The sequence below is a fragment of the Triturus cristatus genome, chromosome 4_1 (assembly GCF_964204655.1).
Source record: "Triturus cristatus chromosome 4_1, aTriCri1.1, whole genome shotgun sequence".
Classification (NCBI taxonomy): Eukaryota; Metazoa; Chordata; class Amphibia; order Caudata; family Salamandridae; genus Triturus; species Triturus cristatus.
The window spans coordinates 227777207-227794184 of record NC_140585.1 but is presented as its reverse complement, the minus strand read 5'-3'; the positions used below and the strand labels follow the sequence as shown (position 1 = coordinate 227794184).

The 16978-nt window shown below is 43.1% G+C and overlaps 1 protein-coding gene across 3 annotated transcripts in view; it reads left to right on the top strand.

Annotated features, from left to right (window-relative positions):
• Positions 1-16978, top strand: part of BRAF (B-Raf proto-oncogene, serine/threonine kinase) — an 803995-nt gene that overhangs the window by 432515 nt on the left and 354502 nt on the right. For all 3 annotated transcript variants that reach the window (XM_085651927.1, XM_085651928.1, XM_085651929.1), the window contains 2 exons: positions 10876-11015; positions 11132-11249. In XM_085651927.1, the coding sequence (XP_085508053.1) occupies positions 10876-11015; positions 11132-11249 (258 nt within the window). The remainder of the gene's footprint in view (positions 1-10875; positions 11016-11131; positions 11250-16978) is intronic.

Genomic DNA, 16978 nt, shown 5'->3' with positions numbered 1-16978 from the left:
ACACGCAGGGGTACTTCTCAAAAACGTCCGGATCCAGTCTGACGCCTGGGGAATATTCTAAGGTAAGGAATCACTGGTTTGATAGATTCTTTACCATATAAGGATTTACTGAAGGTAAGCAACATTTTGATGATTGCCTGATTAGGGTAATGGGCACTACTGCTCCTTTATGGACACATAAAGATTACAAATCCATATAACAAAATCCTTGGTTCCCCTCACTTGCCAAGCTGAATCTGCAAGCTTATCTGTAAACCCAATCTAAACTTTTCCTTTATTGAGTTTTACAAAGTCTACAATAAACAGATTAAGACTGTTAAAAAAAAAAACAGGTAAGTCAAGGTCCTTAAAACAACCAGTACCAGGTTTCATTTAGATAACTGGATGATTAAAGTGCGCAGGGGACTAATTTTGCTTTTCTTCATAGTTTTTCCTTCTAAGAAGTGACTGGCAATCATTCCTTCCTCTTTTGAGCACCGGGACTCTTTGGATTTGAATAATTGTTTAAACTGTTGAAACTTAATGTGTAGTGCGCCCTAGTCTCTCTTGGGCCCCAAAAGGGATGCAGGGTGCAGATGCTTTGAGATTAAACATAAGAGTAACCTTATAGGGGGTCAAATTCTTCTGCTTAACTATTAAAATAGACTCCTCTTAGCTACTCCCTAGCCAGGCTAGTAGACAAAATATGAGAGTAAAAAAGAGGCCTTTAATTTCAGTGGGCATGCACAAGAAGCCTTTTATTTCGGATGTAGACTTCTAGCCGTACATGACTCTCGTTTGAATATTTTCCCTTTTCAGCCATACCCTTGTGCACTGTCCGGTGGCGCCATGCAGCTCATCACTGACGCCGTCACACTCCGAAAATGATGTGAAGAGACTTTGTAGTAGTCACCCTTGCGTTCTGACATTAGTTCCTTTCTTTCCGTGCCACCAGGCATGGCTTTGGAGCTCCCTTCGTGTCTTTCAGAGACATTCACCTAAAAAAAATTTCAGTGTGCCAGGAATGTCACTCCCAAAAGTAACAGGTTTTATGCCCTGTAGGGACTATCACAAACAAATGTCTGTGAAAGATCCCCAACAGATATGCCTGTGGAGTCTGGGCTGGGATAACTCCAAGGCCTACAGGGACTGTGCGTCGATGAATCAGAAGGCCATTCGGGTCCGCAAGGAAAAGCTTTACATTTATTTAAATGGGTTGGACCTCGGCACCAGCTAGACCCTCGGAGCCCATCTTGCCTGCGGCGCCAGTCTCGAGCCTGCTTCTGCCAGCACGAACTACTCTGACCCCTGGCACTTCAATGCCTAGGCTGACTCCAAGGACACTGGAGAAGGAGGTGCAGATAGTTCTCTCTGATGCTGGTCCGACCATGACCGAAGACACACCCAATACTGCTCGAGGCCCCTCTTCCCCGCTTGATTTACCGCAAGGTAGAACACACACTCTGCATTGTCTGTTTGGTCCAGCCTTAGGCAGTGAATGTGACCTGGATGATGAGTTCTCTCAACTCTACCAGAATTATAATTGGTATGATGACTTAAAGGAGGCTAGGGGTCTCAATACCTCCCTGGAAATAGGCCTACTTTCAGTCCCTAGTGTTCTCTACTATTCTGGCACTCTGATCGGTTCACACCAGCTAATTGTTGGGACTCTATTCCTATGCCCTTTGAGACTCAGTGCAGCAAGTCCTCCTTTGTGTGCTCAAAGATCTCTGAACAGTTCTCGTTCAGGCCTTTCAAGATGGTTGTGATGCTACCAAGTTCAGAATTTGTTGTGGCTTGGGCACCACTGAGTCCATTGGGTGACCCTCGGCATTAGTATTGCCATTCTCTGCCATGTGTGGCTGTGATCGACTGGGTTCTCGTGCAATGCCCATTTCTCCCTGATAAACATGCCCTTCAATAGTATTTGCCTGTTTGGGGACAAGGCTGATTCCGCTCTAGAGCGTTTTAAAGAGAGCAGGACTACCACACGCTCTGTGGGCCTGCCTGCCCAAACTTGCCCTCTGCAGCAGTCTTACCACTACTTTAATAGATTTGGTAGAGGTGCCCCATACCGCCAGGCTGTCCAGCTTCCACAAGGAACCCAGCAATTTTGCGTTTGAGGTCGTGGTGTCCACTACCTCTGCGGCCAGGTTCATCACACTTCTTTAGCGTGCCCAGCAAAAGGCAGAAGGCACCGATTCTTCACGGATTGGCAGGCAATACTATTGGACTGGTGCGTCCTACATATCTTAAGTAGGGGATATGCCTTACCCTTCCCCCTCCCTCTGCTGCACCATTCTTCTAGCGACTAATGAAGGCTGATCTCGCTTTTTTTTGTAGCAGCAAATGCAAGCCTTTTTGGATAAAGGGGCTGTTATCATGAGTGTGCCAGAAGTATGATGTTATCATTCACGCTACTTTCTGGTTTCCAAGAAAGATGGAGGCCTGCAGCCTATTTTAGACCTGCACTCTCAACACCATCCACCAGCAGAAAAAATTCAAAATGCTCACCCTGGCCCAAGCCTGCTCTTCCCTCAACCCTAGAAACTGCATGGTGGTGTTTGACCAGCAGGATGCCTGTTTCAATATACCCATCCTGCCGGTTATACCTGTGGTTTATAGTGAGACAGGAGCATTTTTAGTTTACAGTACTCCACTTTGGTATCACCGATAAACCCATCCTGCCGGTTATACCTGTGGTTTATAGTGAGACAGGAGCATTTTTAGTTTATGGTACTCCACTTTGGTATCACCGGTGCACCTCAGATGCTCACAAAAGTGATGTCGGAGGTAGCAGCACAACTTCAGAGGTAAGGAATGCCATTTTTCCCCTAACTCGATGACTAGCTGTTGAGGGCTGGCTTTCCACAGGCAGTCATCAACCATCTACAGACTATGCTGAGCCTCTTGTCATCCTTGGGGTCAAAGTTACGTCTGACTCCTTCACAGACGCTCCCTTTCCTTTTAGCCATTCTAAACACGATTCCGTTTCAGACTTTTGCCATAGGCAAGAGTCCGGGTTTTAGGTCTATGATGCCGATCTTTCACCCTCGGTACTAGATTTCAGTGAGGTCTACTCTGAGGCTGCTGGGACTGATGGCCTCCTGCATATGTGGGCCCTACAGTGGGATCTGTGGGTCCCAGTGGGCCCAACAATAAGCGGACTTTTCCGACCGTGTTCATAGTTTGGAGGATCCTGCAAAAGACCTAGTGGACCGCAAATTGATTATTTTTTGGGGGGAGTTTTATATAGCACAAACTTGACTCAAAGGTATCAGTGCACGTTATATGAACACCAGTTGCGTTGCAGATGGACACATTAATTTTGGTAGGCACGGGGAGATTAAGTGATTTGCCCAGAATCATAGGGTGTTGAGACTCCCTGCCAAGACTCGAACCCGGTTCCCCAGCCTCCAGGTCGACCAATCTAGACCCTCTCTCTATTTCACACAGAACTGACAGGGGTGACCAATGCATCTCTTCTGGATTAGAGCGGTATCTGGGAGAGGTGCAGAGTAGAGGCCTCTGGTCTACAGCAGAGTCCTGGCTCCACACCAACCTTCTGAAGCTGAGGGTGATCTGATTGACGCTAAATGCTTTCCTTCCATCCAACAGGTGGAAACTGGTTCAGGTGCTCATGAACAACACCCCTGATGTGGTATTGCAACAAACAGGACGTTGTGGGAGTACCGGACCCTGTGCCAGAAGGCGCTGCACCTTTGGAAATGGCTGCAAAGCCAGGGAATTTTGCTGGTGGCGAACCACCTGGCAGGCTCTTTTAACCCCAGGGCAGATGAAGTTAGCCATCAGCGCCTGGTGGATCATGAGTGGCAGTTGCATCCAGAGGTGGCGTAAGACCTCTTCCGCTCATGAGGAGAACCTTGGCTTGATCTATTCACCACTTCCAAGAACGTGCTATGTCAGAATTTCCAAGGTGTTTCTCATTCTGAGATGCATTCCGCCTCGAGTGGAGCTCTGGAGTCCTACAATACCACTCCTGCACGAGTTTTCAAGAAAATCAATACGGACTTAGCCCAAGTTATCCTAGTGGCTTCAATTAGACACAGCAGAAGTGGTATCCAGAATACCTGGGCTTGAGCATATGTTCTCTGATCAAGCTGCCCCTTCGGGAGGGCCTGCTGTCGCAGCAGCAGAGTAGGGCTCTGCACCAAGCCTTAGTAGCTGTACAGGCGTCAGCTGAACACCTTTAACTTTCCACCAGAAATGTCATCTTGGCTGACAAATGTCCTTCGATAAAAATTGTATGCTGTTGCCATTGGGACAGATTTGTGGGTTGGTGTGGCACAGGCCAGATTGATCTCCTCCAGACCAAGTGTCTCTTGTTTGTTTAATTTCTTGCTGAGTAAGACTTTGCTTTGGGCACAGTTATGGGTTATTTTCCATCCCTTTCGGCGTTCTTAAGGTTGGCAGATAAATCCTCATTGTTTAAGTCACCAGTTGTGATGTGATTTTCAAAAGGGTTACAACATATATTTCACCCCCTCCCTTTGAAATGCCTCAATTGGACCGTAATCTGGTCCTTACTTATTTGATCTGCACTCAGTTTTTGTTGAGAGAGCGCAGGCTCTCACCTGCTGGGGGTCAGGATGATACCAGTCAGTCAGCATACTAGATACTGATATGTTGTTCAGGGGACACCTCTAAGATGCCCTCTGGGTGCATGTCATAATAAATCTAGTATTGTAAAACAGTACAGATTTATTAAGATAAGGTGTTTGATACCAAGCACCATAGGTTTCAGTAAAGTCATCATGTAGCAGGTGAACTTGCTATGTCTAGTGCCCAGTATGTATATTTAAGATGGCTTCCCTGTTTAGATATGCCCTCACATGTAATATAATGCACCCTGCCTTTGGGCTACAACACCTGCTGTAGGGTTGACTTACATATAGTGTATGCATTTACTTTGGCATGACACACAGTGGGTGTGCCATGTTGTGTGTTTACACATTGTTTGCACCCTGTCACGCATCCTGTAATGGTAGCCTGCAAGTAATTTGTATAGGGGGGGTCACTTAGGGTGGCATAATACATGCTGCCCCCCTTAGGAACCCTCTTTAGTACCCATGCCCTAGGTACCAGGGGTACCATTTACTAGGGAGTTACAGGTGTGCTAAAGTGTAAGCCAATCGGAGTACAATTAGACCATTTTACCTTGTTTTTAAGTAAAGAGCACTGGGGCCTGGTTAGGTGTCGAAAAAAATCTGTATCCGTGGCAAAATGTGGGGTGCTGATGACAAAAAGGGGCACTTTCCTCCTCCGCATTACTCTACCCAGACGGTCTTCAGGTGCAGATGAATAAAACCTATGGCTAATTTGATGAGGCTCCAACGTAAAAAGTGAAAAATGCTGGAGTAGGTCTCACACAGGCTACAAAGATGCATAAAGAAAATCCCACTGGACTCCTGCAGTGCAAGGTTATGTCACTGAGCTGCAAATTGAATGCTATTGCCACCGATAGCATTTAATTTGCCTCCTCAATCTTTAAAAAAAAAAACACATATGACCATGGTAACAAGGTTGTCGTACTCCTCATGAGATAACTTAGGCAGAAACTGGAGAGCAACTTTGAAGAGGACGCAAATATCCCTCAGGATAGCCTCAACAGAAAATAAGAAGCTAAACGACTTCCAGGATTATTACACAGCTGTGTTCACCCATGTGTTCATGTTAGAAGAGAAACCATCTAAATATCTAGCATCCATGATCCTCCCATCACTTTCTGGCGGGCAGTGTGAAATTACTGGAAGTACCAATTACAAAACAGGAAATCCTGGTTGCTATCAAAGCCATAAAAAGCCCCAGTCAACATTGGTTACATGGATAACTTTTGTAAAGCTTTGGATATAACCCTGGCACCCTACCTCACTGACCTCTTTCATGCTGTGGTGATGAAGGGGAGAGTGACAGCTACAATGGGTAAGGCTCATATTACCCAAATGCCAGAACCTTGGAAGAATACAACATCAGTATCTTCTAACAGGAGCCTATCATTCCATGAATATATGCCAAGATATACAGCAAGTTACAAGGCACTAAGCTTGACACTTAAATACCAGCAATACTAGCACTACTAATTGAAGGAAAACACTTTGACCGGGTGGAGTGGTGTATCCTCAGTAAAATCATGCATAAATATGGATTTAGCCCTACTTTTTCTAATGTGGTAATCACATTCTGTCATGCTCCAGTCTAAAAGATTGGAGACTTTCCTAACCCCTCACCTCAGTGTGCCCACTCTTCCCACTGTGTTTGCTCTCAGCATTGTGCTGTTAGCAGAAAAGACGAGTGTGGAGAAGGAAGTAGGATATATACCTTTTGGCCAGGACGAGCATCAAATTTGCAGATCATTCCCTGCTAACCATGACCTCCCCAAACATCTCTATAAAACACCTGCAAATCCAACTTGAAGAATTTAAGGCTGTGGCCAGTTTCAAAATAAATCTTGCAAAATAATAATTGTTTTCCCACATGGACAAAAAATCCATTAAATACCTGGACAGCCATAGAAGACAAAATCACAAAGAGCTTGACAATGCTACCTACCTACAAAGACTGGCATCCTTACACAGCAGTTAACATAGCTAGTCTACTCTGTTTCTTTCCTGTCTGGGCAGCCTTACCACTGTCAACTTGAATATGTTACTGTGGGCCCTTTATTTATAGCAGGCACTTCCGAATCCTTTACACAAATAGTTCTTCTTTGAGTTTACAAAATGATTGCAATGTATCTAGCCAGGCTAGTAAAGAAACTACTCCATTTGCCTAAATTGGTGGTCTCTATTCTACCAGTACTCCTAATATGTTGTCAGGTTTCTGAACTACTAATCATTGCCGATAGATCCCTTAAAGACACAGTTGGACATTGTACATATACGGACAAGGGGGTGTCAGGCAGGACTGTATGGGATTGAATTTGAAACTCACAGCAAGGTAAAACACCCCTAATGCTTACATTAGCACATCCATGAATACCATACTATCAATATTGGGCACTCCTACCAAAAATGGAGGGTTGACTACCTTCCCCTCTTTGCACTTTGCAGTCCACAATAACCTATCTGTTACACTGGCATTAGAACTATGTTTCACGGGGAAGATGCATTGTTGTTTGAAGCATATAAAAATTAATTCAACTGAAGCAAAAAGGATGGATACCATTACTCACAATTAAGGCATTGGGTCATGCACCCACTATTTAAAGAACCTGCCACTTGAGAACATACCCAGGTTGAAAATGTTATAAAACAGCAGGTGATACAAAGGGAAAGGTTACTGTACTGCCTTTAAAAACATACCCTTTTTCCACAGTTCCACATCCTGCAAGGTTCACTGGAGCACTATCCTTGGTGTGGAAGTAAGAGATATCAAAAAGGCAAGGTATATAAAAGAAACTTATAGAACTAACCAGCACGGATGGCCACTATTAAGTAGTCCTCGATTTGTACCGCTGTCCTTCCGAATTGAAGGAATACTGTCTGCAGTTAAGTGCGATATGCTGGTGAGGATGTGACCTAATTGGATGTCTCAAACATACATAGTAGGATTGCCCTCAGATCAAACAATTCTGGGAGCAGGTCTTAGCAGCAGTGAAGTCAATCATAGGCTCTCTCATTACCGTCTGATATTGTCTTCAGAGTATCTTCTCTAATAGGGCATCAAACGAAATCTGACTGCCTTTTGATGTGGATTTACCTGGGGATGACGAAGATTATTTTAGCTGTATAGTGGTAGAAGAAAATCCCTCCTGCCATCCTATGGAACATGTCAATGTTCCATATCAAGTATCCACTCTGATAGGTACAAATCTCGAGGGCACATGCAGGGAGGAGGGGACACTATTTAATTTCTGTTGGAAAGGTATCCCCGTGATTTGGTGCCCTGTATGGCTATGAACCCTGACGTATTCAACTACGGAAGATGAGACTGAATCACTAGAATGTGTTATACCCGTTGAAGAATGGCCTGATAACAGGCGACCTCTTCATGATGTGTATACTACAGTCTGGTCTGACATAACCTGTAAGCCTATGCCTCTCAATTTACAATATAGCTTGATTCTCTATGGTTCTCTCCTTGTGATGAAGAGAGAGGAGAGGGAGATAACATGGAAGAACAGACACATTACTTACGTTTGCATTCATTCTCTAAAGATGATTTAATTTTTTTATGGTTGTATCATTGCAAAGATGATGCAAAAAATGCATGTCTTTCAAACTTAAATAAAAATGATATGTACAAAAAAGTTTTAGTTTTGTACTTTCCTTAACATCTCAGAATGTTTGTTGTGTATTTTAATTTTTGTTCTTGAGGTAGTTTATTTTTTATTTTTATCATTTATGTTTTACTGAGAGGTTGTCTCTCTCAAGTTGGTTTTTGAAACAACCTGTTGCCTCCCTTTTTTCAATTGTCTCTCTTGTGGTGGAAAGATACCCTGGAAGGAAAAAGGTATAGTTAATTTTCTAGACTGATACCATTCTTGATTGTGGCATATGTTGGGCGATGACGTAAAGAAAATTAAGTCTAGAAAGATCCCTTTATCAGTCTCAGCCCATTGAAAGACTAGGTGAAGTGATTCAGCTGACAGACTGAAGAGTTCCTCTTTCGATGTTCCGACAAATAGGTTAAAGATGTTCAAAATCAAGATCCTTATATGTTTGTCCTTTAAACTCTTGAGGAACCAGTGTTATGGTGTCATTTGCCATGTGCATTGAGTCATCAGTGGAATTCAATATGGCCTCAGTACCCAGGTTTATGATGTCCTTAAGCAGTATGTCAAGAAAAAAAGAAAGCCTACACCATAGACCGCGGATACCCAGAGCCTGTTTTTTAGGACGGTCTCCTTTTTGTGATTCAGCAGTGATAACCTACTTAGTCTTGCCCACTTCTGCTACTGGAAATCGTAGCAGTGCCTTCATCACAGGAATGGTCTTGGGCAGAAGTCCTGCATCTGTAGGGTGAAAGATGGTTGCTGTATTGGCTCACAGTTGGTCACAGACGTGGAGACACCATAGACACTGGCTGTAAATATTGGCCACACATTTTGGCCGGCGTTGATTTCCATTAGTTGTCTGAAATAATCCCATTGAGAATTCTTCTGATTGTCAATACTTTTTTTTTTACATGAGGTTGCAAATGGAGTTTAGATCAACCTGACACCTGTTTTGCTGCTGTATCAGCTATAAATGTTTTCAGATCTTCAAACCAAAATCTCTATTAGTGTATCTTGTGCCTCTAGTGATTATTCTCTTGGAAATCACTCTGAAGATGTTTCTTGCATCAGCTACCACTAAAGCAACAATGAAAAGGTGAAAATATGAAGTCCACTTCTCCCAGATGACTACTCTGTTTGTGGGAAAATCCCCTGGCAGATTCCTTTTTCTGTTGTTCGCAATAGATTCCTCACTTCTTTGTCATGGTCATCAGGTCCTCCAGAGAAGCATGTCAGAAACGTCAAGCAGAGAGTTGGGTCCCTCCTCTGTTATAGTGACTGCATTCTGTTAGACGTTTGAATTTAGAGAGGACTTCAGAGAAATAATAATAAAAGAATGTATGACCTCCTCAGATCAAAGAATCAGCTTTTTAAAGATATCAGTGGAAGTTGGTTATTGTCATGGTGTGGCCTTGAGGCATCATTTATGGTTGGCCTTCTCCTCTCTTGCTCCAAATGCCTAGCAGTATAAGCAAATAGTACTCTTAATCAAATGTGTTCTTAGTGTTTAACATTAATTAGGTCAATATGAGTTGGCAACTGAGTGGCTTATCGTGTACTTGGAGTGAGCTTTGGATCCACCCCTTAAACTATTGTCTTCTTTTGACCAGCCTCTTACAGCCGTTCAATTGAGACGTTATCAGTCCCTTCTTAGCTCAGCTCAGCTCAGAGGATTATTTCTCTTTCATTGGATGCTATTGGCTATTAAGGTGAATCTTTTCACCTCCAATACAGAGCATAAATTGAATTGCATGAGGTACAACTGTCCAGTCCTGCTGACTTCTGTCTTACCCCTAAATTTGTTCTAGCTCTCTGTCCCCCTCTTCTCCCTTGTCCATGGCCCACATTAATTCCTCGCTACTGGCTCTTCCAACTAACTTAATGCATTCTTCACTGCTCCCGTCCTCCACTCTTTTATTCCTCCCTTCTGCCATTTTTACTATCTGCTGTTTACAAATCGTTCCCAAGCCCATGCCTTTCTCTCTGCAGCTTCTCATAAATGTATTTTTCTTTTTTCTGTTTCCTAGAAATAGAAGCTAGTCTCTACTATGCTTTTATATGGTCCTCTTTTTGTTTCTATATCAAAAGAAGATCTGATGACAAAGCATGTTTCATTTTAGTCCTTCCCTTTTTTCCCAATGTCACAGAAACTAAAGATAGACTGTAATGAAGGTTTCTTTGCCCTCCCACATTTATCTGGTCAAAAAAATCAAAATAGTACTGCATTGAATTTTACAGCATGATAATCTTCAATATAGGCTACCTATAATTTCTTAGTGTAGCCTTGTTGTGCTCCTGCTGCATGTATGAGAACATTAAAGCCAGATCTGGTGTCTTTGTTTGATGTTGTAGGTACTGTGTAACATTTAATAAAAAGTGAATGTTACTTCGAAGAGGTAAACGTTCTTTATCAGAAAAATATTACCTATCAAAACTTTATTTGTTAAAAATGTGTTTGGAACCCCACTTGTTGATTGGCACGCCCTAACCCTTATGAATTTTATGTAGAAACTCCTGATGGAGAAATAAAATTTGAAGTAAGTAATATTTCCTTTTGCTGATGATTTCACCCTTTTGCAATTGTGTTTGCTTTTTTCTGCATTTGTTACTCCACTGCGAGTCTGTTTACTCTTCAGTCATCTTTCTATTTTGATTTTCAGGCACAACTCCAGGCTTGTCCGCTACCCCGCCAGCATCCCTTCCAGGATCTCTCACCAGCATGAAAGCACTTCAGAAATCACCAGGGCCACAGCGAGAACGAAAGTCGTCCTCATCCTCTACGGAAGAGAGAAATCGAATGGTAAGAGGGAAAAAATGTTTTGCCCCTCACTTATGGTTCTACCCTTCACCTTTAGCCTTCAATAAAGATAAATTTCATGCTCATAAATTAAGTGATTATATGTTTGTATATTTAAGAAACCTCTAGGACGTCGAGACTCGAGTGATGACTGGGAAATAGCTGATGGACAAATCACAGTTGGACAAAGGATAGGGTCTGGATCCTTTGGAACAGTGTACAAGGGCAAGTGGCATGGTATGTGCTCGCTTAAGTGCTTAACTTAATTGACAAGCAATTCCTTTCTATATGTCACTAAAACAAGGTTTTGTTTCTGCAATACAGTTTGGGATCTTGTGTTTAGCATTTTCACTTGTTTATCATCTTGTCATTAGTAGAAGGGGAATAAAAAAACAGGAAGTGTTTAATCTTCTATACCATCAGTATGTATTCTCTTGTATATTCATTTGATTGAACAAATTAATAAAATGATGTTTTTTTTAAGTGGAAAATTGTGAATGCTGAATAGTGGGTTAAATCTCCACACTGATAATTTTTAGTTACTCCAGTATTGGAACTTTCATGGATTGACATGCTTAAATCATTCCCCGTCGTCATGATGGGAGTCCCCGGTACTTAAAATAATAATAGTAGTAGTAGACTTAAATTGTCATATTACCTTAATAGGTATAGACCAAAGAAGGCCTAGGCCTCTTAGTTTAATAACCTATCCTAGTCCTTACAAAGAAAAAGACCACATTTTTTGCCTCAACCAATCAGCACTAATTACCCTCTAAAACACTCCTGAAGGAAGCTCAGAACCTTATATTTTCTGCAGCACGTTATGCTAGGGAGTCTCCTCTGAGCTCTGCTCAGTTTTTCCTCATCAGGAAAGAGAATTTGGGATTTCTTTAACAGGAAAGTACAATCTTATATATATTTCTTAATATCGTCTTCCTGCTTTTGTGGGTCCCAGTTTATTTGGACTATGTCTGACAAGGCTAAGAAGGCTGTCTTTAGAGAATGTGCCACTTGCCTGAAGAAAAGATTTTATGTGGAGGATCCCCACAAGAATTGCATTTACTGCCTATATCCATGTCATAAGGCGTCTGAATGCAAGATTTGCCGTACTTTTTCTAATAAAACCCTTAGAGACAGAGAAGGACGTCTTCTCATCTGGCTTAAAAAATTAAAAACTAGATCAGACCTTGTGTCAGACTCCAAGAGTGACCAGTTTACATCTACAAAAGCCTCTTCAAAAAGGGCAAGAGAGTCGTCGCAGTCTGATCAAGAACCTTCTAACAAGTGAGCCAAGAAGTCTTCTCATGAGTCTTCCTCTGAGCGCAAAGGATCTTATAAAAAAGAACAGCCAAGGACTGTGACTGATCCAGAAACACCTCCTACAGAACTTAAACTGACTTTCAAATACCTACTTCTGAAAGTCTGTAAGTAAGTTTTCAGTCAGTAAGGAAAAGTACTTCAGCGCCGTCGATGACAAGAGGATGCATATCTGGCACATCGACTACATGTTCTATGGCTTTGTCCTCGTCGATGACAACCCTTACATCGTCGACATGAGGTCCAGTTTCATCAACCATTTCCTTGATATCTCACCAGAAGTCTGACACACCGTCGACGAAGTTCTCGTCGCCGAAATTGACTACATCGCCGAAAAAGATACCGCCGACAGGATCATCGTCGACTTCGCCACCGTCAACGGAAAAGCCGACGATGCAACCAAGGTCGCGAGGTCTGAGGAAGGGAATGAAGATGAAGGTCCCTTTGGGGCTGCATATCGCCCTTCAGAATTACACGTCAAGTGCCAACCAGACAATGATGAGGATAAGGAAGAACAACATTTCTATGGTCAAGCTTATTTTACCCAGCCTGAACAACATCATCAGTACCTTGAGGAAATGGTCACAATGCCGTCTGCATTATTTGATGATTTGCAGTTTATGCTGCAAGACAACAGACAGCGCTTCCTACCTTCGGACCCGTCTATTATGCCTCCTTCTCCTCAGGTGACATCGCCAGGGAGAGTTAGAGCTCCTACTGTCGTTTCAGTGCCGGATGCTCCTCAATCTGTTCCTCTCCAGGAACCAGTTTTTTCTGACGAGGAAGGGGAACTTCATGATACAGCTTCTGAATGGGATGTCTACAGGATGTCTTCACGAGCTTCACCTGTTCCTCCTTCAGTAGATTCCCCACCTGAGGATATTGGGGGATATCACAATCTGTTGAAGTGTGCTGAGAAAAGGTTTGCCATTCCAATCCCTTCCAAACAGGCGGACTGCTTTCTATATGACTTTAAGGAACCTTTTTGTAAATCAGTGCGGTCTATTCCCATAATTGATTATCTTTGGGAAGAAGGGGTTAGAATTATGAAAAACCCAGCATCTGTACCAGCAGTGCTCCCACGTCAAGATAAAAAGTATAAAACGACTGAGGACGCCCCAGCGTGCCTCATAGGACACCCAAAACTGGACTCAATAGTAATGCAGGCCGCTCAGCACCGCTCAAAGAATCCTACAGTACCCCTTTCTGCGCCTCTGGACAAAGAGGGCAGACGTTTAGATTCTATTGGGAAAAGATTCTCATCAATTTCAGCTCCCACAGGATGCTATGATTGCCAAATGTGGTCGTACATTGCTTCCTATATTGAGCAATTGCCACAAGATGTTAAAGAGGAGGAAAAAAGGTGAAAGAACATCAAAGATTATAGACATGAAGATTATAGACTCGGCAATGGATGTTGCTGTAACAGGATTCAGACAATTAGCTGGTTCAGCAGTCCTAAGGAGACAGGGCTGGCTGAAGGCCACTTCCTTTCGCCCTGAAGTCCAGAATAAGATAGTGGACCTTCCATGGAGAGACTCTTTTTGGCAGCCATGTAGAGGAAGCCCTTAAAACCATCAAGGCAGACACAGACACTTCCAAGTCTTTGTGGATGCTGCTGTTTCGGTAAATGCCCTTTCAGGGATCAAAGGGTAGAGGCGAACCTTCCTATAGAGGGGTTTACCAGCAGTATCGTTACCCGGCGTATTCTTCCACATCACAGTTATACAGGCCTCAGTTCCAACAAAAGACAGCTGCCTCAGACATCCTATTTCAGACCAAATAGAGGAAAGACGTCAAGGGCTGGTAAGGATACTAGCTGCCGCCAATGATGCATCTTCGGCTCCAAATCTCAGGTCACCAAGCCTGTCGTTCCAATCTCGTCCTACCCATCTGGGAGGCAACATTTCACAATTTCTTCACCAGTGGCAAGCTGTTACTACAGACCAATGGGTTCTGCGCCTTGTTTAATTTACTCAAACACCACCAACAACTCCCCCTCAAGTCTCCCACCACAAACATCTCAAGGCTCTTGAACAGGAGGTGAAGATCATGCTGTACAAAGGGGCAATAGAGAAAGTACCATTCTCAAGCAAGGCCACAGGTTTCTACTCCCGTTTCTTCTTAACCAAAAAAAAGTTAAGGCAGTGCAAACCAATTATGGACCTTCGAAATCTCAATCTATATCTGAAAAAACAATCTTTCAGAATGATAACATTGCAAGAAGTACTAAAGCTCTTGAACCAGCACGATTTCATGACAACATTATACGTCCAAGAAGCCTATTTTCATGTACCTATTCACCCAAAACACAGAAAGTACTGAAGATTCGTGGTAGCCGGATGCCACTATGAGTTCAGGGTGCTCCCGTTTGGTCTCAAATCGGCGCCCAGGATTTTTACAAAGTGTGTCGCTCCAATTGCAGCAATTCTCAGACAGCGTAAAGAGCAAGCCTTCCCATATCTGGACAACTGGCTTATCAAGAATGAGAAGAGAGAAAGTCCACAGAGGCCTGCACAGATCTTTTCAGAAGCTTGGGTCTGACAATAAATCAGCAAAAATCCAATCAGAATCCATCACAAAAGATTGTCTTCTTCGGAGCGATACTGGACACGGTCTGCTTAAAAGCATACCCGGCAGAGGAACGTCAGCAACGACTCCTTGTTCTGGCAAATTCCATCAAAAGAAAAATGTCATTGTCGGTCCGACTTTTCAAATCACTTTTAGGGGTGATGTTGTCGTGCATACCACTGATTCCGTTTTGTCATCTCAGGATCTGCCCATTTCAGGAAGAACTGGACAGACAGTGGGTACAGTCGGTAGACTCATTCGACGACATGTCAGAGTAACTCCCCGTATGGTGAAGGCCCTAGAGTTGTGGTTAGACACAGACTATCTGTCAGCAGTGATGTCCTTGCATCAGGAGGCCGCACCACTAGTGATCACAACAGATGCGTCCTTAGAAGGATGGGGAGCTTACCTTCAAGAACTCCAAGTAAGTGGAAAATGGCATCAAGCTCAAACTCAATCTCACATAAATGTATTAGAGTTGAAAGCTGTGTATCTGTCCCTCCAGGCGTTTCAGCCCAGGATACAGAATTCATCAGTGCTAGTCCAAACGGACAATACAACAACGATTCACGACGTAAACAAGGAAGGGGCCGCAAAATTTCGCCTTCTCTCCAAGGAAAGCCCAAAAGTTGTGGGAATGGTCTCTAGACCACGGATCTGCCTTTCGAGCGGAACATGTTCCAGGGCGGCAGAACACAATTGCAGACACGTTAAGCAGACTGACATCATGTCACGAATGTGAGCTGCACCACCAAACCCTGAAGAATATATACCTACGCTAGGTCACATGGTTTTTTCACAGTTTATGAAAAACCCTCTTGAACCAATTCACACTGCAGAAATCAAATTCTTATCTTGGAAGTTGGCTTTGTTACTTGCTTTGACCTCAGCCAGAAAGGTCAGTGAAATACACGCTTTTGTAATAAAGGAACCTTTCTTGCAATTCAGATCAGATGGAGTTCTGCTCCGAACAAATCCAAAGTTCATTCCAAAGGTGCGATCTGATTTCCACCTCAACAAACCAGTGGTTCTTAAGACATTCTTCCCGAACCCTACGACATTGGCTGAAAGAGGTTTGCATTCATTGGACCTCAAACGTTGGTTTAAGTTTTATTTAGAGAGAACAAAATCCTTCCGTAAGACCTCTCAACTGTTTGTGGCATACAGTGCACCAAGGAAAGGTTTCCCACTCTCCAAACAGAGTATTTCCCGGTGGATTGCAAGTGCAATACAATTCTGTCATCAAAAGGCTGGCAGACCTCTGTCGGCTACAGTCAGAGCACATTCTACAAGGTCAGTGGCAACATCTACATCCTTATTTGCGGGAGAATCACTTCCGGAAATTTGCGACACTGCTGTTTGGACTCAGCAGTTCTCAATGATACAGCAGTTGGTCAGGCAGTACTTCGGCATCTATTCCATTAACGTGCGCCACCCCTGTCTACCCTCCTACCTGTTTTCAACTGTATCACATTTCCATGTGGTAAATTGGTTATTGTCTTAAATGCTTATGGAAGTTTTCTCCGTTACTGTTAACATTATGGTTAAATCTTTTATACTGTATGGTGATTGCTTGCAGGTTACACTATTAGATTCCTGTTAAGCGTCAAAACTATGGTAAATGTGCTACCAAACGGCTTGCTACTCTGATTCAGGCATGTAAATCTATGAAAGTTCCAATACTGGAGTAAGAAATAGGTTACTTACCTGTAACTGTAGTTCTCCAGTACTGGAAGCTTTCATACATTCACATGTGACCCACTCTTCTCCCCGGGGTGGGGTTGGAGCTCACCTTAGATGTCTCAACAGGTTGTATATAGCACTCGTGCTCGAAAATCTGAGGTTCTGAGCTTCCTTCAGAAGTGTTCTAGAGGGTGATTAGTCCTGATTGGTTGAGGCAAAAAAGTTGGTCCTTTTATTTATAAAGGCTAGGATATCTTATTAAACTAAGAGGCCTAGGCCTTCTTTGGTTTAAACCTATTAGTGTATTATGACTATTTAAGTCTACTACTACTACTAGTATTTTAAGTACCAGGGACTCCCATCATAATGAAGGGGAATTATTCAAGCATGAAATC